The following is a 24,116-nucleotide window of genomic DNA, read 5'->3' on the forward strand; positions in this document are numbered from 1 at the left end:
AATGCAACCATGTGGTGTCTTTGTTAATCACCTGACGAGGCCACCTGAACATTCTGCATGGAGCCTGTGGTGTGTTTCTTTGAAGTGGCAGCAGGGGTCAGAGAGGAAGAGGTCACAGGAAGTGGGGAAGGGTGGCGAGGCAGGGGGAGCACCTCCTTCACTGGCTGCTGGGGACACACACACACACAGCAGGGGTGAGCAATGCTTAAAGGGACAGTTCAACTTTGTTTTCCCACTTTCCATAAATAGTGCTTTTATTTGTATGTTGATATTTTGTAATTTATGTAAACTGATCCTTTAAAAGTAGGTCTACATGGCATGAGAATATAACAACTGTTATGGATATGTGCAATAACATGTGCTGATCACTCTGCAATAATTATCTGATGCTGTGCAATAATTATATAATTATCTGACGGACACTTTGTGCAATAATCTGGCAAAACTGTCATCTCATCAATATACATATTGTATTTTTATATTGTATTATCTTTTATATTTTTCTATATTTATATTGTATTATCTTTTTTTATTGTATTATCTTTTTCATTAGTACCTATGGGATTGTCACAATCTAATTTTGTTGCAATACAATGACAATAAAGGGCTTGAATCTTGAATCTTGAATAAGATCCAGTGATTAATTTTTGTTTTGGTGCCTAAATTGCTCATCCTTGTTTACGGCAGCCTATGTATTCGGGGCATTATTGTAGCAGAACTATTTGCAAATGTCTGTGGAGAGTTACGTAACTGTATCTCAATCAGTGTGTGTTTAATCAGATTTTGTAATTGTGTAAAATAATCTCTAAATCCATACTGAGATTTGTGAATGTGTACATGAATCTGCAAATGTGTATTCAGAATTTGTGTGTGTGTGTGTGTGTGTTTGTTTTAACTCTCAGCAGTCTACAATGTGCAATCGGTTAAGCAGATAATTATGTTGTACTCAAAGGCATTGGTTCCCATTGTTTCTGTTATGGGCCATCGGCATTCGATACCGCCGCATGAGGCCCGCTTTAGCGCCCGTATGATGGCTTTCCATTAACTACAATGTAAACCCATCCGCACGCAGGACTGGCTTAAGGCATAGGCCATATAGGCGGTCACCTAGGGCACTACCTTGTAGGGGACGCTGGTCGCCCTCTTAAAAAAAAATAAAAAAATAAAAACATTTAAATGCCGGTGGGTACCCTTCCTCATTTTCTGCATTGAGGTAACAAATAAACAAATATAGAAAGAAGAAAGAAAAAAAAAATACACTTTTCACCCCTGTAACTCTTGTTGTAGTGAAACTTACCAAACACTTTTAAGCCAACAACACCAGGGACTAATTGTTTATTTAATAAATACAGTATTTATATATTTATATTTTAAAATCTTAATTTTTGTCTTAATACCATTGTGATGTCTGATGTGATGCTGTTTACGGGGCTCTCCAAATCCAAATTTCGCCTAGGGCACCAAAAGGGCTAGAGCCGGCCCTGCATCCGCGCAACAGTAAACGTTCTGAGAAAATTCGCCGAGAGTGTGGTGACGTGAAAAGACACACTAAGGGCGGGCGGGAGGAGAAGTGGATGGGTCAGCTGTGCATTTGTGTCCCGTGTTCACAACAATCAGTTTCATTTTCACTGTACAAACGTAGTAGCTTTAAACCCAACTACGTATGTAGTTCTTTCTTAAACCTAACTATAGTGGTTTTGTTGCCTAAACCTAAAGTGATGCAAAGGGTAACTACAGTGGTTTTGATGCCAAAAATAACGTTTTGCATACTCCCCTTGGGATGCTAAATAAATTTTCCCCTGTCATAGCAGGAAAAGCGGGTAATATTAATAACGGCTTCTTTCCAGCACTGATGTTAGTTGCACCTCTGTTTGACGGGTTAAAGTCTCCTACTGTTATTTCAGTCCCTGCACTGATGATTGGTCACCTTGCTGTTCTCCATGTTGGCCCTTTTCATCCACAGTTCGGACGTTCAAAGCAGCAGGAGCTCCTCTTTCTGAAAATGACAACAAGAATACAATACAGTAACAATCAACCAGACAACGTGAGCAGAACAGGACCCCTCCTGGAGAGAAATGTGACACAGAGCTGTAAACGATTTCAAAGCAATCTTCTAAGAGACCGAGACCCCCTTGATGCCACACATGCTCAGTTTAAAAAGAACAAGAGGCCACGGCTCGTAGTACTTGGAACAGAAACAAGAAGTGGTGAAACAGGAGCCCGATCAGTGAAGGTAGCGTAGCCCACACACAGAGCAGGAGAAAGTGTGTTAGAGTTTAAAGAGACATGATATCCTGCTTCAGGTAACCTTACTGATAAACAGCACTTTCTCACACGCCATTCAATAGCCTAAATACTACACGGACAATTACAGTGTTTCTCCCAATTAGATAAAGCAATGAAAGAAGTCAGATGCCTAGTTAGTGATAGCTAAATGCTTTATGCTCAACATACAGTAATATCATTTTGACAGATCTGATGTTAAGTACATTTCTCATCTAATATCTTCATTCCACCCATGTGACTGAAACATGTTTGATATTTTTTATAGCCTAAGCTAAATGCATTGTATTTAGTGCATTTACCAATCTAATGCTTTCAGTCCACCTGTTACTGACAGTTATTTTTAATATACTTGAAATTAAAACATTGTGTAGTTTCTCTTATGCGTTTGTCTGTAACTCATTGTTATTGCTAAGATTGCCAGGGCACTACTGAAAAAGAGATGATATTTTATCTCAGTTAGGCTTTGTTGGTTAAAGAAAGGTTAAAATGTCACCGTCTAAAAACACAATACATAATTATATGCATTTTTATTTAAATGTTTTTTTTAAAAAAGTAAGTAGAAGACAAAAAGACTTTCACTCGGCAAATAGCTCAACATATATTAAAAATATTTGTTATCATATGCCAATATATACATTTTTGTCCCTTAAGTTCCACATCTCCTAATTCTTCATTCAAGATCTGGTATATATATCTAAATGCGTACAGTATGCATGCAGTACTTACAGTATAGACCAGAAACTGCGGAATCACCAACAATATGACAGCGGATGAATGCTATAGGTTTCAAACAATTACAGAAAAATATACTTATAATGGAAAAAAGATAAATAATGAGGCAGAAAATCCAGAAGGTGTTGTCTCTTTACTCGGGAGCAGCCAATAAACGGTCAGACCAAGGAGCAGCATCACCTGGACCCAAACCTCAGACTGGGGGGCCTTCTTAGTGTGCATTATTAAAGAAGTGGGATAGGGTGACCTGCACCTGGAAGTATAGGACAATAGCTCTGTGGATGTATGTAGGAGACAACATACTGTAGGCTGCTGGGGCAGGTGTGTGTGCTTGTGCTTGAACACCTCCTCACGTGCTCAGATGTGTGTGTGCTAGTGTGTTCACACTTAAGACACAAGACGACAGTCAACACCACATCCACGGCTGCTTGACCACTGCTTCCTGTTGCACGACCTATTGACCTCTGGTGGCACACAGATTTGGCTTTGGAGCAACATGGAGTTAAGTATATTATTATTATTATTTATTATTAATTATTCTGCCACCAGCAGCTGAACATTCTGTTGCTATAGCAACCCTTACTGGCACAGTTCCATAGCTAAGCTAACATTTCTACATCCGTGACCAAGCATCTTTGATCTACTCCTTGTTGGACTCCAAAACAAACTACACGGAAGTACCAAAACCGCAAAATGTTATATCTAGTGAAGCCCGTCTGTTAAACAGTGTTGGCCGCGGTCGGAGGACACGGGGGAGACCGTAGCTTTGGTCTCCAGGGCCGGAGTCTCTGCTCCTCTGCTCCTCTGCCTACCTGCTTGCCTTCACCCACACGCAGCGCTCATTCTCGTTATTTCGCTCCACCTCTACACTACACACTGCAGGAGAGTTAATTTAGCTCTGAGAATATCTAGTGAATGTTCAGTGGACGTTTGTGCAGAAATAAATGCTGCAGCTCCTCCAGACCAACAGAGGTTTCCCGTGTCTTGTGAAGTGACAGGGCTCTACAGCGAGTTACGTTATCGTCTCTGACCGGGTGCCGGTGTCTTCCCTGTTTCCTCCGACCGCGTTCGGGAGGCTGAGGCAGCAATGTCTATGGATAACCTGGGCGGTCGCCCCAAGCAAACAAAAGATAGTTTGACTTTTGAGGTTGTGTGGTTTAGAAGGTAACACACAAGTTGCGAAACTCGCAAGATGGTTGAGGTTAGGCATTGACTTCGCAATGTAAAGGTAAGGATAGGTCGTTGGGCAGCGAGTCTCACAAGAGTTTTCGCACATTCGCAACTTGTGGGTTACTTTCTTGACCAATTTTTAGTGGCAAAGTGCGGCCAGAGAGTACCTGGCCAATCAGTAAACAGAGCTGTGACTCCTGTGACATGTTGACTTATGTTACAAAGAATTTCTTACCGCCTGAAACACATGAACACGCCTCATGGCTGCAGAAAAATGTAATAATTGCGGCAAGCTGCACTTCGCTGCTGCGTTTTTTTATTCTTTCTTTTAGTTTGTAATCACTACAATTAAATTTGTCGTCTAATACTGTTTCCACATTTTCCCTTTTTCACAATTGCTTTCAGTGAACATTTTAAAGGTCGCCTACTGTCTTCAACCTTTATTTATTGGAAGTGTGTTTACCTCGCTGCATGGCTGTGTACAGTACAAACAGTGAGGGCAGGTAGACAGGTAGACAGAGGAAACAGACACACAACACATGATTAAATATTCAACATTCATTACATAGAAAAGACCTACAGTTATCTTACCAAACTGATTGTTCGTCAATAGTGTGCTGTAACCCCAGTGCCTGATGGGAGGCGGATGCCCCTCACTCAGCCCAGGGCCTTTGTGTCGAGTCCAGTACTTCTGCCTCCGTTATCAGGGGATTAGTCTGACTGGCCCCGCGGCAGCTGAGTACATAATCAATAATGGAGGGCTGCACAAACGCAGAAGAACAGTCTCACACAGGCGTTCACCCTGAGCAGACGTACAAACTGTTACGCAACAGACATGAGAAGATCGTGATGTTACTTAATCCATTTATCAGGTTGCTCTGTCAGCAAAAACACTGTCCCGTTGGGGTCATGTTTTGTCTCTTTACTGTACATGTTAAACCTGATGAGATCAGGAACGGTTTTATTTCCAGTAGACATTATCGCCTGGGGAACACAATGTGCTGCACAGATCATGTTTTCTCATTGAAAGGAAGGAGCGAACGCAGGATCGAGACTGGATTTAGGAATTTAATACCCGACTGTCATAATTCTGTTCAGCTTCTTCTGTTCATATTGTGCATTCAAACTAATATGAAAATTAAATCTGACAGTTTGCCAATACCAGATCGGATATCGGGCCGATACTGACTCATATAGGCGTTTCAATTCTACATCTATACATATATACATATATATATATACTATATACTATATACATTATAGACTGGAATTTTAATTGCTGTTTAAGTTTTGAACAATTTGTTGCTGCATTAAAAAAGGTTTCCACTTGAATTGTAATTACTGTTAATGTTGAAGATTTTTTACCAAGTTGCTGGTGTCCAATTTATTATTTTAATAATAAATACCAATTCAGTAAATTTATATCTATGTAATTATAACATTTTGTTTTAAAAAGTTAGGAAAGCAATGTTTAAGTCAAGCCTGATGTTGCTTTACATATAAAAGAATGATCTCAGTCACTTCCACACGGTGAGGCATGCAACTTATTATTTAAACACTGGTATCAGCCGATACTCAAAGCCCAAGTACCGCTATCAGTATCTGGACTGAAAAAGTCTAATCAGTGTATCCCTACATAATATGAGGTTTCCTGTGAGCCAACTGTACATATTGTGTAATGATAAATGTGAACAATCAAAGACATCACGCTAAGATATTGCATAAGTTTCAACACTCATTTATTTATTCGCCTTGTTTTTTTCTGACAACTTTTGTTACGTGTCCACAGACATGAGAAAGAACTCCAGAACACTAAAAAGATAAACGTGAGCACTGAGATTAAGACTTCATCACAGGCTGAGACCCGTTTCTGCTTCTGTCAGGCAGCTCAGAGCAAGAGTGGCAGACCTGGGGATCATCTACCCGGTCCACGATGGCCACCTCACCCACACTGAGCTGACGTGTGCAAAACTGATCTCCGATCAGCACTCTCTACTCTGGGGTGACACTTGACGAAGCAGCAGGCCAGTTATTCTTATTCATCATGGTATACAGAGGAAGAGAGAGTTAATATCATCTGTGTGATGAGACCCAACACAGAAAATCTCCATTTATATACAAGACAGAGCCAAGAGGAGGGTTTTCCAGTTAGTCATTACAAGGATCATGAATGACAATACTTTACAAGCAGCACTTCAGGGGGGGAAAGCTGTTGTCATTAGCAAGCGGTAAGGCAGGAGAGAGGGACAGCAGAAGAGAAGTGGACCTGCATGCTTCGATCCAGAGCTATGACAGTTAAAAAGCAGCCAAATATAAATCAACTCATTTACCTTTCAACAATTATTTGGCCGGAGCACTAAAACTGCCTCACAAAGTGTTTCTTTAAACATGATACCCTTGAACTATTAGGGCTGGAAGCATTGCAAGTCATCTGCCTAAAAAAAATCAATGTAATTTGGTGCAGTGTTGTTGTTGGTGGGTTGATTGCTGAAGCAAAAAAATGGCAGTTACAGAATCTAATCTTCTCCCTTCAGGACAGGGTCGTAATAAAACACAAACCAGTATCTTCCATACATTCTGAAAACATCATCATACGAAATCAAATTAAATAAAGATGCCTTGTGCATGAGTGCAATATACTATAAAAACATAATCCATCCTTCTAAACTTTATAAATAAAACTTTCCATTTGTCTTCTGTTCCAGCAGACAACATACTGTATATATATATATATATATATATATCTACAAACATTTTTACAAAACAAAGCTGATTATACCAAAATGACCCAGAAATAAAGGATGTAATCCCATTTGCTAACAGACAGAATATCATTTCTAAAATCAAAGAAGCCACAAATTACAACAAATCTTAAATTAAATGGGAAATATAACAGATTTTGTACAGATTATTTTAAGTATTAGGCTGCATTGCTCAACAGGTTGGTTGACCTCTGGCGTACAGAATACTTTCAATTATCTGATTACAAGTCAGGTTTAACAAAAAGATGATCACAACCACTCAAACAAGAAACAAGAGGAACGTGGCAAAGACAAAATGGTTGGCTGACCATGTCTTTGATAGAGATTTACAAAAGAATAAGAATTAGAATGGAATAATACCGGTGTCTAACCTCTACCAATAAAGCAGGTAATCTCTGTCTGTCCTTCTGTCTGTCCTTCTGTGTGTCCTTCACATATCTCAAGAACCGTCCGTCCGCTCGACTTTACACTTGGCGGGTGTATTGCTCAGAACCCAAGGGAATGCAGTGTGAAATGTGGTGCAATTTGGCCAGATGGTGGCACTATAACAATGAACTTTATGTTTTGGCCTGTAACTTTTGAATCGGAAGTCTCAGACACAAAAAATGTTATGGGTCCAGATAAATCGATCCATAAAAGTCACGCTCATTTGTGTCTAGACTGATTTTCCACCATTTTGACTTTTGTCAAATCGTCACCAAATTTGGTACAGAACATCTTTGGAATACGCTGGAAAATGTTACTTTTTGGGATTTTTGATATTCAATACAGCTTTGCTAACGCTGGCCCTCAAAGCTAGCTCAAATGCTGTGGGCAGGGCTTGTATTAGAAAAAATGTAATATCTCCTAAACGCTTTGTGCTATTGTGACCACATTTGGTGGACATGTGTAGATATGATGTCTGAGTGACCATAGCTAATTTGGTGCCATTTGGCCACTAAGTGACGCTTTAGCAGCATCATCTAAATATAAAGGAAGAATCTTTCTGTTTATGTAGGTATGACAGCCCTTCGCATATCTCGAGAACTGTTCATCCAATCAATTTCACACTTGGCGGGTACAAGCAGTCTCGACAACACTGCAAGAAGAAATTCTAGGGGCCAAGCATCGGCTCGTTCCAGACGGGCACACACTCCAAATGGGCACTCCACTAGTCCCTTGAAATGCAAATACAAAATTCAAAATAATGTCCACCTTAAACATTCTTTCTGGCAAAGGCAAACTATTTTTTTGTTACCTTTTTCCTTCCACTGATATTGATCTCAAACCAACATTTGGGGTCATCTTGGTATAATGCAAAACAACAGACAGTAGTTAAAAGCAACTAGAAACCATCCCTGAACATAAAAGTCATAACAACACCAAGCTAATCATACTGTACTGGTTTCTGCCACGAGCATCAAGCTGTCAAATATCTAGCAGCTACAGTACAAAAGCTAAGAGGGTGGGGAGTGCTTTAAAATGCAACATTTACAGTTAATGATAATGAGATATACGCCGTACTGGTACTTACTATATAGCATCATTGATAATATTCACTCTCCAAAACATTGACATAAAAAAAGATTCACAGCATCTACTTTTACTCTACATAAAAGCTTAATCTTGGACACGTGTTACTAACTTCAGTGTTGGTGTCAGAGACAACGATGAAGGCGGGAGAGGAGAGAGAGAGATGAACACAGGGAGGCACTATCTGGTGCATGGACAACGCTCTTGCCCACCAAAAGCAACCGCCTTCAACAGATTACAGGTCCATGGTCAATTACAACTTTCCATTTAGCTACGAGAGGAGACTTAAATAGTAAACTTATTTACTGTCGCAACTCCGCTGGCCCATAACAGACAGAATAAGTGCTTATTTGATTAAAGTTAAACTACGCACATAACAGTTGACCTCCTGGTGTATCTATCATGTAAAACATCTTAATTTAGGTATAATTGATTAGTTTAAAGAAATAGTTTAATGATTAGGGAAATATGCTCATTCGCTTTCTTGCCAAAAGCTAAAATTGGAGGTTCTGCATATAACTATTGTACCGAGAAGACAGTTAGCTTAGCATAAAAAGTGGAAACGGGGAAACTGGCTACCAGCAGTGGGCTACGTCCGGGTCTGAAAAGTGAAGCCAGTCCGGAAGTGCCTTAAACTTGTATTCTATCTAATATCCAGCAGGGGGCGACTCCTCTGGTTGCAAAAAGAAGTCTGATTGTATAGCAGTCTATGAGAAAATTACCCTATTTCTCACTTCTGGTTGCCAACATGGCGATGGCCAAATACCAGGATGGTGATGCCCAAAATGACAAAGTCAAGGCTTCAAAACAGCAGTCCACAGTCCAATGAGTGACGTCACGGTGACGACGTCCACTTATTATATACAGTCTATGGCTACCAGCACCTTTAAAGCTCACTAAGTTACACGTTATATCTAACTAGTATCTTCATTTGTCCTGGAAGTCGCCAATAAATAACCCGGCACATAACTTCCCGTAAAATCTCAACTTTATACGCTTCAGTTTGTATACGGCTTAAACAAATGAGATATAATGTGTTATCAGTGAGCTTTAGAGGTAATGGTGGCTGGATTTTGCTACTTTTGGACAAGCTAGCTGTCTACCCCTGCTTCCAGTCTTTATGCTAAGCTAAGCTAACTGGCTGTAGCTTCATATTTACAGACTGTAGTGGTATCAATCTTTTCATCTATATCTTGAAAGAAAATAAGTGTATTTCCCAAAATGTCAAACTATTTCTTTAACATCCTAAATGTCTGCCAACATGGCAGCATAGTGGACAATGATTTGAAACAATTAAAACAAGAAATGAATGCTTTGGTTAAATACAATACATTAACTCAATAAAGATGATAAAGTGCCATGCAACAAAACTGGTCATTGGTCCTGTCACAAATAAATAACAGTGCAGAAAAACCTACAATAGCAACAATAAATAACATTATTCTTTATGCATTATTAATTTAAAAAGAAGCACATAACGAGAACAAGGCAAGGACATGAGTTATCTCTCCTGGTAATGGATTATTTTGCCTTAATCTAGCCAACGAACTCAGTTTTCATGGAATTAAAAACAAAAACGACACAGGAACAACAACGTACCCTTTTGTCCTAACAAATCCCTCATGCTACTTCAATGTTAAAATGGCTGATCTGAAACCTCTGCAGTGCAACAACTACTCTATGCTGTAGAGCTGAGGTAATGTACAGTATATGATGGATGTATAAGGAGCGATCATCCCTGCACTTAACACACTTCTACAAAGAGAAACATCCGGTTGGATGTTTGCAGTTTCCCCCTCACCTGATGCCGTTTATTAGAAATACATGAATGGTTGATTTAAAACTGGGACTTGTCTTCAGTTACTATGAATGAAGGAGGGACTGACCACATACTAACGCTCTACAGGGAACTGTAAGCCTCACAGATGACAGATTTATACATGACAGCTAATCAAAACTAGTCCCAATGCCCAGCAGAGGTACGTTTATTGACGGGTTGGGGTGGTTAGTTTGTCTTATGTTTCTTCTAAAGGTCAGGAGGGAGCACACCATGCAGGGTTTTGAGGTGGCGACTGAAAAAAAGAGAGAAAAGACAGTTTTGTTGGGATGAGCGATCGAGTGATGTTTGGGACCGGGACGGTCGTCATATAGAAGGTTATTTAAGTGGTTTTATGTATAAGTTTGTATATATGGAGTATGTTCGTTAGAGCAGGATGGTGAGCTTTTAGATTGTATTGTTTTGTTTGTTGTTTTCCACCCGGCCGGTTCACCTCTCACATCCTCATAGCAGACGGGACCGGCGGGGCCGACTGAACCGACTTTCTCCGGGAGAGCTTCGACCTGAGGAGAGGAGATCCAAGAAAAGGGAGGTAAGATGAGAAAAAAATTGTAACTTGTAAATATTTGGAAAGCAAAAATGTCTGTTTTGTTTGGAATGGCGATTGTGGAAAATGGACTCTGTACCCTCGTATGATTTGTTGTTGAGAGAAATGGCAAACACAGTACAGAGAGAGATTTTACAATGAAGATAGAGGAGGTGTGTTCGATAAGATCTGGGACCCTGTACTGAAATGTGTTCAGGTGGAGGACCAGTGTGTTGTGTCCAACGTAAAGCACCTTGCTGTGTATATTCCTTTTTTACTATGTATATACAGTACAGTTATGTAAAAAAAATTTTTAAGAAAAACTGCTTTGTATTTAGTTTAATTATGACTGTGGTTATTGTTATTACCTAGGATGTGCTGTTTCTGTTTTGTTTTGTCATAAAACTATCAGACCAATAGGAAAGTGTTACCAGTTATATTTAAAATGTGTAAGTCTGACATGAACGGGCTCATCTGTGCTGCTGTTTTAAACAGAACAAGATGGTTTTTGGTGGATATTTCCTTCACAGTGTCTCCACCACTCACCTGATGGTGCCGGCTAACAGAGGGTTAAAAGCGTACAGCCAGTCGTGCATCTCTTTGTCATTGGTGGCCTGCAGCAGTATCCCACGATGCTCAGTGCACACAGCAAACGTGTTGGGAGTCTGGAGACATTCAGGTTCAGTGGGTTACTATTTATTTATTTATCTATCTAAACACCAGTTTTATTAGTGAGCTGAAGCTCAGTCGTACCCGCAGTAAGGTCTGTTTGTCTTCACTGTATTCCACCTTGGCAGACGACAGGTTGATGACGGCTCTCTCCACGCTGTCCCTCTCGCTGCGGTACAGGTAGACGTAAGGCCGGCGCACCACCACGTAGCGCTTCACCCAGCCGCTGGTGTGCGGCTCCAGGAAGTGCAGGTAACCCTTCTTTGACACAATGGGGCTGCACACGATGAAAGAAATACTCATGTTAAGACAAAATTAATAAAACTTGACCACAACCTTTCTTAAATTATGATTGTTCCTAAAATAAAAACAGCAGAGTTTATAATTTACAAATAAAATATAAAAACTTTATCCACAGTGACTCAAAATCAAATAATGAGTGCGTCTGTGTCTGTGTGATCTGACCTGACACGGATCTCCTGTATGTCAGGAACAAAGGTGCATCCTCTCAGAGTTTTCTTTCTGTCCACGGGGCTGAACGGGTCCAGATCTGGTGTGGATGCTCCTGAACTGGGATCAGTGAGTCTACACAACATAAACAATATTATGTGACAAAAGGAACATGGTTTAAATAATTAAAAGAACTGCGCCTTACAATCGGCTCCACGTCGACATGCTACATCATTAAAATACTGCTTACGTGTCACTGCATCAGCAATATTAATCCGATAATATAATATACATAATAATAAAACACTCTGAAAAGGAGCTAATCTGCTTAATGAGTACTTTTGATACTTCTGTACCTTTGAAAGCAGGACCTCAGAACATTGTGTTATTGATCGTTTGAATACTTCTTCCACCATTGCCAGTTTCTCATGTAAATGTTTGTTGTATAATATACAATATTATATATAATATATAATATAATCAATCGACACTTTTAGCATATGAAAAGCATATTTGAAACACATCCTACTTTTCCTGGACAAATATGGGCAGTGGCAGAAACGTTATTTACGACTTATTCCAAATGGAGCATTTTTTGATTAAGACATGTGGGATATGTGGATATTATTCCGATTTTAGGAGCATTCTTTGGACATGTATACAGCACATTCACAATATGCGTCTCAATTGGGGTTTTTACGGCAGTTCGCGACACACAGCCTCTTGTCTGTTTACGGCCAGCTCTGTGTGTTGTACACAAATCAACTTAGACAGTTTGCAGAGATGCAAGCCCAAAAGAAAAGCCCACATTTCTGGTCGGCAGGAGAAACATTATGAAAGACTTGGATATCAACAGGTTTTTAGATATGTGAAATATCGCAGTAATATTAGTTATTAGCCAGGTAAACAGCTTAGTAGGTATATTGTCTTTTTCAGAATAAGGGCAAAAACTGGAACATTTTGTGCATGAAAACGTAGTCACTGTAATCAAAATACATTTGTTTATTATCTGTTATCACTTGATTATAATTGATGCTAAATGTTCTTGAAACACAACGTAGATTTTTATTTATCTTCTCAGGCACAGTGGAGTAATGTATCTAAACCCTGACAGACCAATAAGCTGTATTAAACTGAGTAACAGCATATATTTACATACCTGATGTCATAGTTTCCCTCAACCAGGGAGGGGCAGGTAGAGGACGGAGTGAGCGTGCTCAGTCCAGACGAGGAGGAGTCTCTCATTAGCGACGCAGACATCTCAGAAAGCTAAACCACACACACAGAAACACATTCACAACATACCATGCGTGGAGAAGCACACACACACAAGACAAGAGGGACAAATACAGAAACAGACAAAACATACCAGCAAACAATTAAGCACGGACAACACAGACATGCATTCAGAAAACAATTCAATCAGATTATTTGTCATTTTCTACTGTAGAACCATGTCTGTACCATTGTAATCCTCATTATCTAAGAGCCCCTTGCTGGTTAACATGTTAAAGAGGACATGCAGGAGTAACATCAGGTTAGTAGTGGAAGCCTCGCAGAGTCTAAAGAGGGGGGACAGTGAAGGATGAGGAGGAGGGGAAACCTTAAAGGTATGAAATATGGATACATGGCTTTTGGAAGACAGAGTTAATCAGTAGACCTGAGTTAATATTATCCTGAAAAAAATAGTTTCTTGTTTGTCATATTTGGCTCATCCAGCTTAAGAAAGACATATTTGTGAATAATATTTAACCCTGGTCTACTGAGTGGTTATAAAGACATAAGACATGATATGAAAATAGATGGGATGAGGAAGAAAGAAATGTTAAAAAGACAGGGAAGTGTGCTGAAAGAAAAAGACTGAATAATGAGTGAATGCAGAGGCAGAGAGGTGGTGAAGTGCGGGGCTAAATTCTGTGAAGGTACAGCGGTTAACGCTAAAGGTTCAGAAGGATTAACGGGCCGGGTTAGAGGGCCTAGGCTGGGGCTCACCTTGCTCTCACTGGCACTGCTGCTCACCTGGCTGTACTCCCTGTTGAAGGTGTGCATCAGCAGACGCAGACACTGGAAAGAAAAAAGTTGAATGATGATGAATAAAATCTGTATCTGATCAAAACAATTTAAAAAAAAAAAGTTTCTAGAGGTCTCGGGAAGCAGCGGTCACCTTGGCAGCCAGCTCCCTCTGCCTCTGGTTGGGGCTGTCGAGGGCAGGGCTGCTGCCGGGACTGTGGCTGAGGACGGGACTCTTTGCAAAGTCGCTGATGTCGCTGCTCTTGAACAGCGCGTCCTGTCCTGCCTGCAGAGTCGCCTCCAGCTTCTCCCTCAGCAGCAGGTAGTGCCTGGTCTTCTCCACCTAAAAGCACATGCAAATTTCAATGGCTGTGGTCCAGAAAGACTCAAAGAGTGACATTTCAAGTAGGTTGTACAGAAGATGATCCACAAATGCTCTCCTTTGTTGAGACTAAATGAATGCACCAATGATTTGCTTCTTTTGTATTTTATCCCAATTTACAAATCAAAATATTGCAGTTGTTCTGCAAACATCAAATTCCTCCTAAACTATCTACCAAGTATAGTTTCTGTATGTAGTAAATTGTATATTAGGCCATGCAGCTGAAGAGTCATCCTTCACTTTTCATCTATAACACCTGGTTTGAATAAATGTTCACAAGGTTGGGGGGATTTGAAAGGTGAGTTATGTCATCATCTAATCCATCCATCATAATTTCATCATTGTCCAGTGAAAACCCTGTAACAGTCGCCCTTCGTCGCCGCTGGTTCTTTGATGTCTGTTTGGTGTTTCTGGGTCTCTAATGATCTGATGATGACTTTGTGAGGCTCAATCACAATATAATAAACTGCACTTATTCCAGTAACAATATAATTTATCTTTCCCTCACTAACAAACTGACCTCCTGCAGTAAACTGAGTTTCTCCAGCTCCCACTGGTGGTCCAGGATGAGGCTGTCGCTGCGAGGCCTCCATCCAGCCAGGTTCTCCTCTCCTCGGACGTACGCCACCGAGGTGTCCAGCACGCGCCTGCGACGACGCTGCATGCCTAAAGAAGAAGAAGATGTTCTGTGAGTATTGTAAATCAAAACACAAACCCCAGTTTTACTGATTAAATCTTTGATTTTGTTCTGACCTGGACTTCCGTTGTCCGCTACATGGCAGAGGGTGACTTCATAGACTCCAGTGACACGATTACTGAGAAGGAGATGGATGAAACCAATTTAACTACCATTTTTATTGAACACGTTTCTTATCTTGTGAGGATATATAGTCCAGAATCAGATTGTATGAATCAACAAACGTGTACCTCTCAGAGGGCCGGAGGCAGCCGGTGCTGAAGAGGTTTCTGATGGAGCGAGAGGCCGGCAACTTCGCGTCACGGGAATAAAACACCATGCAGAAATCTTTGGTGATCACTGTTGGCTGAGTGCAGTTCTCCATCTAAATATAAGACAGCAAGAAATCAGAATCCAGAAGGTCATGCTTCGACTGAACTGTTCTTGGTTTTAAACAAGTATTTATTCTCATTGTTGACAGAATGTTTTAGTCTACAAAGAAGAAGTAAAACGACTGTCCCTTGGTACCTCTAGATAAGCAGAGAGGGTGATGTAGATCTTCTCCCCGTAGGGAGTGACTCTGTTCAGAAGCAGAGAGTTGTGCATGGAGCTGTCCCACGCCGCCTCAAATCGGTAAAACGTTCTGTGAAAAACATAAATCTAGTCATCTATCTATCTGCATGATTTTTAAATTAGAAAATTGTCAACCTCATAAAACGCCTGTGAGCATTTGGCCATTTTGTTATCAGAAACAATAATTGATAAAAAGTTAAAAATGATTGTCATTTATACCTATGATCAACCCCCAAGGACACGCTGGCGTTAGCAAAGGATAAAGAGAAACAGGACACGAGTTAGAAACTTTTAACGGCAGCTGTTAAAAGTTTAAACTCAGCAAACCATACTGATCCATGCAAACTGAAAACTGCATTGAAGCCAAATAATATTTGATTATAAAAGACACATTGAAGCAATGTTAAAAAAACTAAACACTAAATAATGCAACTGATCTGGCTATATGATACAAGTTTGTTAACAAATTCAAAGAGGAAACTACTGTTGAATATCAAAATATCAAATACACAGAGAACAATAAGTTAAAAAACATTCAGTGAATTTAAAATCAGTTTAAAATGTATACTTGTCGTTGTGTTTTGGCCAGAAGTATCCAGAAGACAGGATGTTGAGGGAGAGGATGTTGGGGTCGATGATGGTCTCATCAGCCTCTGGTGTGTTTCGAATACGACCTGAAGTCAAACGGGATTAATCCGGTGAGGAAACTGTACTTTTAAAGATTTCTTCCCACTAAAAACTAACCGACTTGACCAAAGATGTTTTTGAGATGTCCTTGTCACTCACCAATAACCAGCTCCTTCACCTCTTTCCACTCAATATCATTTCCTGTTTCATGAGCGATGGTGACTGTGATCCTCCTCTGGATGCCCTGAGAGGTCCAGACAAGATAAACCAGTTAGTGACTGGAGTTCCAGTGGTGAAGAGAGAAACAAAATATATTCCAGGCTAAAGCCCTATTCGCATGGGACTAGTATTACCAGGGGACCTCTTGTAATTTAGAAATTATCCCCTAAGTCTGTGTTTCATGCGGCGCATTCGCATGGGACAAGCACATTTTATTTTACTTAAATTGATTGACATTATCCTCCGGGTATGATGCCAAGCCTCTGTGTAACATAAACTTATATATAAAATATTATACAATATAATATTTAGGTCTATTTATGTTAATATAATATTCACAAAGACTATGTGAATGGGTCTCCATGGTGTGTAACGAGATGAGCCTCCTGAATTTTCACCCAAAATGTTGTCCAAACTTTCATTTATAACTACCAACGCAGCCTCCGTAATTTACGACCGGAAAAGAGGAAGAAAAGGGCATGGAGAAAACAAAAAATCCAAAATATGACCCCAATTCACAGAGATGCCGATTCGGACGGACTAATTATCACATGACCTCTGTGTTTTGTGAGATATGGTAGGTAACTTGAGGTGGAATATTTACTTGACAAATGACAGACATGACAGATTCGCACAGGATTAAGATCACAGACGACATCCGCAATTATTACAAATGACTAGAGGTCTCCAGGTATTGCTAGTACCATGCAAATAGGGCTTAAGATAAAACAACTGAATGGATTGTGTTTGCTAAATCTGGATAATGTTTTGTATTTTTTCCAGGTTTATTTAAACTTTGTCACTGCTATTAAGTTTTCTCCTGAATGTTCAAATCATAGATACAGGAATAAGAAAATCTGAAAAGTGATTGATCCAAAGCTATATTTATCATTTATGATATTGAATAGTATATAAATGTGTAACTGGTAATTTGGTGTGACATATCAGACCTGATGTAAGAGGTATGTGCCGTGGCAGGGCATCCCACCTCTGTGGTCAACAACAGCTGGGATGTAGCTACAGAAAGGGAAATAATCAACACATTAAATGTTAATTATATTCACTGCAGAAACAGAAAATAAAGTATTCTTTGTGCATGCAGTATGATCTAGTCTTGCTTTATGTTATTAAAGTGGAAACAACACAAACGCAGGCATAAAGACATGACTCACTCTCCGTTAGCTTCCAGCTCACAGATCTCAAAGAAGACCATGAGGTCATATTTGGCGTGACACGGTCCTGCGGTGGAGCGAGTCAGAGTGCTGAGCTTTGTGGCCGGCACTGGAGGAACGAAGAGAGAACAGATTAATGTGTGAAACAGAGTAAACCGGCCTTCTAACCTTCTGATATACTCTCAGGTACATTAAATGTCACTGCAAACCTGGTTTGGATAAGGGCATCACCCTGGGGAACTGCCTCCTGGAAGGTCTCAGTGGACTAAAAAGACAAAGAAACCAAACGTGAGGAAACTTTCTTTCCATCTAAAAAAAAATCAACTCACAATCAGTCATCAGCTGGTGGAAATGAAAGGTTCCTGACCTGATGAGGTCTTTGCAGAGCGGAGGGAAGGGCTGTTTCTGATAGTGACCAAACACCTCGAAGACGATGGGTTGAGTCTTGATGTACTCCACGAAGGACTTTGTCACCTCCACAGTGATCTAACAGAGAAGAGAGGAAAAGCTACTCAAGACAACTGTTTGTGATCAGTAATATTTGTTAACAACAGGTCTGAATGTAGTGTTCACTGTTTACATTTTGAACATGGTAGAAGCCCAGCGGAGGACCTCTGCCCGTGTTCTTCAGCGGCTCAGTGGAGAACGCTTCGTCATGGCGGTGGATGAAGCTGAAAGAAGTGAGGACATTTTAATTAATATTATTGTAAATAAGAAAACGTAGTCAGTCGATTGATTTCAATCTTGTGCAGCATCTTTAACTACAACGTGGTGATTAAACTCTGAAGCACTGAGGAGTCGTTGTTTTGCATCTTATTGAGATCATTTTTCTGCTGGTTATTATCTGATATGAGTTTTAATTACAATACGGTTGCGTCTGAAATTCCATACTTACAAGGTATTTAGTACGTTAGAACAGTATGTGAGATATTTTTCTTATATCCAAAACCATAGTATGAAACCAACAGTACGCAAATTGCATACTATTTCTGGTGAAATATTACAGTATGCAATGCTGGAAACTACAGCGGCATAAATATCCCATAATGCAATGCGGTAGTAACGACAACGTTCTTACTCTCTGTAACATCAATAACGCTTCAATTTAACTGTAAGATTCATCTTTGCTAGGCATAATACCGTTTTAAAAATAGTTCAGACTTTGATTATCACAAATCATTGTTTTGGTCCCATGAGCTTAGCACGGGTTACCATGGTTACGTGTCTCCAACCGGCAAGGATGCGCTCAGGAAGAGACATGGAAATTACAGTCAGTGTGTCCAAAAAGATACATACTGCTGTTTATTCACACAAATTTATGTCGAACGATAGCACACCTATTGGGTATAAAATTCATAGTTTGCAATTTCGGACTATATGTTAGTTAAGAGGTGTACATGTGCATGCATTATTATACTACTATTAGTCCAAAGTCCAACTGCAAGAATACTTTAACAGATATTAAAATAATGTATTATTGTTTATTATATTATAGTAAAAACATTTGCATTTGTAATGCATTTATCAGATCGTTCATAGAAGAGAGAGATTGCTGACAAAGACGAGGCATTTAGTGAGGATTGTATTTCATATACTGCACATTAACATTAGACATGACTTTGTGAAGACGTGCTTGAAACTCACTTGAACTGGCAGAAGATGTCGGCGTACTCGGCTGAGATGCTGGAGGCCTGTAGGACAGTGACTCTGAAGGTGAAAGTGCTGCCGATCTTCAGATGAGACAGAGCTGTCTCCGGGGAGAGGTCCAGAGGAAGATCCAGACCCAGACCTGAACTCTTCTCTGGGCTGGGGGGAGCCTCAATGTCGGCTACATGGAACAAAGAAAGAGACAGAAACACACGTGTATCTGGTATTATAACTTTTTAGATAATTTTTCAAATAATTCAAGAACTTATTTCACTTTGAAATATATACTGTGTGTTTTTTTTAGACTATTGGGTTAGAATGGTTTTCAGTCCCTGCCTCACCTGGACAGGTGTTGTTGTTGACTTCATCGGCAGTGATTCCCATCTCTGAACTCCCTTCTCCCTCCACGATTCGCAGCTCCTCCTGGGAGGTGTTGGAGTGGGAGAGACCAGCAGGACACGACTCGGTCTGGAACTAGACAGTAAACAATCAGCCTGGATCCCCTTTACACCCAACATTAACATTCAAGAGTATAAAGCCTCAACACTTTAAATGATATCTGACTTTTACTGGTTGTAGAGGACACATTTAGAGAATACCAGCCAATTAGTACCTTCTCAAACTGCTTATCTTCAAAGGAGATCTTGGCAGTGCCTGACTGCCTGACACCAGAGCCATAATCAGGGGCCTCCTCATCAGCTGAAGGGAGACAAAACGTAGAGACAACATGTTAAACCATCATTTCGTAATACAAAATAACTCAAAAGAACTGCTACAATAGCATCTGACTGTGATACAACTGATATTTAACCTGTATTTGTACCTGAGATGGCCTGCACAGCCACTCTGAGGAAGCCTTTCACCTCTCCTTTCTCACTGACGATGGCCACGCGATGCACCAGGGGCACCGGGTACAGCAGGTTACTCAGGTACACAAAAGCCCTGAGGAGACGGTAGGGAGCAATGAGGGGATTTCACTTTTAACATGCTTTTATTGTGCAATAAAATAAAGAGCAAAATCAATACTGCCTCCAGGAGGGAGGTGACGTACCTGCCGACCAGACGGAACCAGGGGAAGCGGTCATAGAAGGGGTCGCCTCCGGTCAAGGCGTGGTCACAGTCCTCCACAGCGCTGCTGGGGAGCTCTGCAGCACGGTCGTACATCTCCCTCATCAGGTCCAGCCTCTGCCTGCAGGGGGCAGCAGGGAAAGAAAACTTACTAAGGGCCTGCCTATTGTTACTGCCTGTACTGATGCATGGCTCAAAACTATGGAGGACAGAAACTGCCAAAATAAATAAATACATACATACATTTAAGAAAAAAAAAAGAAAAAAAATTATAATAGTTAATTAATTTAAAAATTCATAAAAATAAATACATAAATGAATAAAAGGGAAAATTTAAACAGAAGTTTAAATAATAAGGGAATTAGTAAAAAGATAAATATATAAAGAAGCAAATCAAAACAGAAATATCAATTTATGTCACATTTTATCAATTATTTAATGGCTACATTTATTTTTTATATTATTTTTGCTACATTTAATTACTTATTTATTTATATATTGAGTAATTTATTTATTTTATTTTTTATTTTGGCAGGTTCCATCCTCCATAAAAAACAGAATATAAAAACTGAGATGAAATAAAAACACATATTATAGCAGATTAAAGGCACCGTTATATAGAAGAATAGTTGGTAAATAGCTTAAGTAACTAACTAAATAGCTTTGAGCCCTGTATTCATTTGTTCTTTAATGACAAAACCACTGTACCTGAGTTTCTCCAGAGTCCAGTAATGTGTGGCTCCGTTCTTCTGATCTTGTACTTCAACGGCGACGATGGTTCGGGGGAAAGGTCGTCTCTCCCTCTCTTTGGCCACACTGGGGGGCAGCAGGTCTTGGGGCAGGGGGGAGTAGAGAGTGTCTGTCAACAGGACGAACTGGAACTGCACCTGTGGACGACACCAGGCATAAAACATGAGGGACTGCTGGTTCATATCCTCCTGCATCATATCTGCAGTATGAAATGAGGATTTCACTATTCTTCAAACACCATTTCAACAGCAGACACAGAGTGCAAAAACGTTACTCTATGTCATTAAACATGCAAAATCAATTCCTAAACCTCATGTCACCACAACAAAGAAGAGGACTGATATGGTAATATATTGTCTTCATTAAACAATAACACTTCTACAAGTAACACAGATTAAAGTCAGGTACTACTACAATTGCACAACATCAGAAGGATTTCGTAGCTGCAATATTCATTATAAAAGGTAAGAGTTCACTCTTCTGCTTATTGAAATCAAAAACTGAGGTTAGACATGAAGCAGGAAAGTTTCATTTTGGCCAGAATAAATGCTTCGTCATTATGCACCTTTTATTAAATGGATGTGCGACACAGAGCTAGCATTCAACACGCAGCACTGTGTATTACAAAGTGATGACTCACTGGGTTAAATCAATGTCGTGAGTCCAGAATGGCCGCTGACAGATACTTAATAACCTGAAGTCTGGACTGAAGAGGAAACTCTTCACCAGCATCACATTAAAATGATGCCACTTTGACAAAGCATGATAATTATACATATTATTCTCAACTAGTGCAACAAGGGTACTGTGATATTAGAGAGGGATAAAACCAAGGCAACAACAAAAGGACAGATGTGAGTCAATCTTGTTTACCTAAAACAGAACAAAAAACTGAAATAATGACAGGTAACACATGGCGTATCATATCTCACCGTGCTGAATAAGGACATAATGTTTAACAGTGACAAACATCCCACCTTTTTCTTCAGCTCCACACTGATGGCGTTGGCCTCTTTGAGGAAGATGGCGTTGCCCCAGAGCAGATCCCTGAGAGAGGTGAACTGGTAGAAACGCCACTTCCTGAAAGCCCACAGAGCCAACTCTGTCTCACGTGGCGTCCACGGCACTGAAGAGGTAAGACAACATGATATGTGAGTACAATTTTTGACCAAATAAAAGCCTAATTCAGAGATGATTGTTGCGTCGAGTCAGTTAAAAAGTGACAGCATCACCTTCCTCTTCAGGCTCCTCTTCTTCCTCAGGAGACTCCAGGTACCGAGAGTTCACTTGTTTCTGAAGAGCCGCCAGTTTACTCTCATAGTCCTGAAAGAAAACAGAATGAGCTGCGTCTGTATGCGATAAATACACATTTGAACTGGTATTTTTGTATCAGGCACCTTCATGTACTCACCAGCCTCTGCTGTTCTAGCAGGTTACTGGCTTCTTCTCTTTCTTTGCGGTATTGATCTTCGAGCTCCTGAAGCCTGAAAGTGATTCAAGACTATATGTCGTAAAAGTGATACAGTTAAATGTACAGTAAATACATAATAATGTGTTCTCCACACACACACCTCTGCTCCATCTCCTGCTTCATATCGATGCCTTGTTTCTCCAGCAACTCTCTCTGAGCGAAGGCCCAGTCGACGGGCTCCACCGGCGTCTCGGCGCACGGCGTCCTCTCTCGCTCCAGACGAGCCTGCTCCGGGTCAGTGAAGCGGAACACGTGGCTCTTTCCCATGATGATGCGGTTCCCTGAAAAAGTACACAAGAAAATATGAGTTGAAATGCTTTGGCATAAAGAAATACATTAACCCTTCAAAAAACGGGCCTCCCGTTGGCGGCTGCGGGGGATAGTCCTCTGTGTTTCGCGTCATCATGTTGTACGTTCATGATGACGTCATTACGTTACATGCAGAAGGGAACGAAGCTATCAAACTGCCTTTGCAATGTTATAGATTGTTAAAAAATATTTTGTTCATGTTTCTACATTCAGAAATATTTTTGGATCAATATGTTTTGTGTGTTTATTTAATTACATTCTATGAAAAAATTACATCACAATAAGCAAAATTACCAATATAGGCCCTGTCGGACCATTTCCATTGCAGAACTCAAAGGGTTAATTACAGATTAGACCTGTGTTATGATATTGAAGTTTTTTGGTAGCTATCCCTGATTTCAAAACACTTGTTTCCACATTGGCATTAATAACGTGACACAGACTTAACTCTTACTCTCTTGACACAGCTGCTTCTGTTTTTTTACGTACCAGATATCAGAATGGTGGGAGAGCTCACTCTCTTCCCGTTGACGTACGTCTCTGAGCCCTCGCATGGCTCCAGGATGACGCATCCTGTTCAAGAGAAGATTATATCACTATTACAGTCTTTGACACACATACAACATGTCTGTCTTCACTTTCAATATGTCTTTATATGTTACAACATTTATTTAACATTGTAATTATTAAGAGAGACCTTCTCCTTGAGGACTCGTGGTGCTGCTGAAGGTGCAGTGTTCATCTCTGATAAAGTGGCCGCTGAGGACAATGTCCTGGCGAGTCTTGGCATCTTCACGGCCAACCCTGAGAGAAGAGAAGGTAAACCAATGAGACAAATTCAGCAAAGTATCTGGAATAAATCTCAAAATTGAAAATAGAATTACTTGGTGATGCCGTCTTTGATGTAATACAGCAGACACTCTGACATCAGCGGGTCTTCATTCAGGTTCACCAGATGAGGCGTCTAAAAGGGAAATAGTGACAAATACGTTTCAGTGTTTGCGTGAGTTTAGACGGATGTTTTAAATATATCAAACTGTTGTGCCACAGTGACGAGCATCGTACCTTTTTCGGAGAGAAGACGCCCACAGTGCCTCCATCTTCTCTCATGGCAACACCCATCTCAGCCAGCAGGGCCTCTCTACAGGAAGCAATCAAGTTTCTTTATTTATCAGATGCACAACAATTACAACAAAGCAGTCGTTGGCAGTAAAAATCTTTGATTCTTGGATCTCAGGTTCCTTAAAACAATGCTCATTAAATATGTA

General features: G+C 40.3%; 1 protein-coding gene across 1 annotated transcript in view; it reads right to left on the minus strand.

The window, feature by feature from the left end:
- Nucleotides 1–5,905: 5,905 nt before the first annotated feature.
- The window catches only part of kif1ab (kinesin family member 1Ab), a 31,350-nt gene continuing 13,139 nt past the window's right edge, over nt 5,906–24,116 (minus strand). The window contains exons 18-49 of the mRNA XM_074651263.1: nt 23,914–23,989; nt 23,733–23,812; nt 23,546–23,652; nt 23,338–23,421; nt 22,640–22,820; nt 22,480–22,552; nt 22,301–22,391; nt 22,046–22,194; nt 21,027–21,205; nt 20,302–20,439; nt 20,074–20,192; nt 19,864–19,949; nt 19,592–19,724; nt 19,248–19,431; nt 18,184–18,274; nt 17,971–18,089; nt 17,813–17,868; nt 17,604–17,712; nt 17,382–17,448; nt 16,372–16,456; nt 16,154–16,259; nt 15,541–15,655; nt 15,264–15,397; nt 15,090–15,151; nt 14,857–15,002; nt 14,109–14,297; nt 13,937–14,008; nt 13,104–13,213; nt 11,960–12,079; nt 11,579–11,771; nt 11,372–11,490; nt 5,906–10,802 (exon numbers count right to left, since the gene is read on the minus strand). Coding sequence (XP_074507364.1) covers nt 10,736–10,802; nt 11,372–11,490; nt 11,579–11,771; nt 11,960–12,079; nt 13,104–13,213; nt 13,937–14,008; nt 14,109–14,297; nt 14,857–15,002; nt 15,090–15,151; nt 15,264–15,397; nt 15,541–15,655; nt 16,154–16,259; nt 16,372–16,456; nt 17,382–17,448; nt 17,604–17,712; nt 17,813–17,868; nt 17,971–18,089; nt 18,184–18,274; nt 19,248–19,431; nt 19,592–19,724; nt 19,864–19,949; nt 20,074–20,192; nt 20,302–20,439; nt 21,027–21,205; nt 22,046–22,194; nt 22,301–22,391; nt 22,480–22,552; nt 22,640–22,820; nt 23,338–23,421; nt 23,546–23,652; nt 23,733–23,812; nt 23,914–23,989 — 3,640 coding nt within the window. The 3' untranslated portion in view covers nt 5,906–10,735. The remainder of the gene's footprint in view (nt 10,803–11,371; nt 11,491–11,578; nt 11,772–11,959; nt 12,080–13,103; nt 13,214–13,936; nt 14,009–14,108; nt 14,298–14,856; nt 15,003–15,089; nt 15,152–15,263; nt 15,398–15,540; nt 15,656–16,153; nt 16,260–16,371; nt 16,457–17,381; nt 17,449–17,603; nt 17,713–17,812; nt 17,869–17,970; nt 18,090–18,183; nt 18,275–19,247; nt 19,432–19,591; nt 19,725–19,863; nt 19,950–20,073; nt 20,193–20,301; nt 20,440–21,026; nt 21,206–22,045; nt 22,195–22,300; nt 22,392–22,479; nt 22,553–22,639; nt 22,821–23,337; nt 23,422–23,545; nt 23,653–23,732; nt 23,813–23,913; nt 23,990–24,116) is intronic.

The sequence above is a fragment of the Sebastes fasciatus genome, chromosome 11 (assembly GCF_043250625.1).
Source record: "Sebastes fasciatus isolate fSebFas1 chromosome 11, fSebFas1.pri, whole genome shotgun sequence".
Classification (NCBI taxonomy): Eukaryota; Metazoa; Chordata; class Actinopteri; order Perciformes; family Sebastidae; genus Sebastes; species Sebastes fasciatus.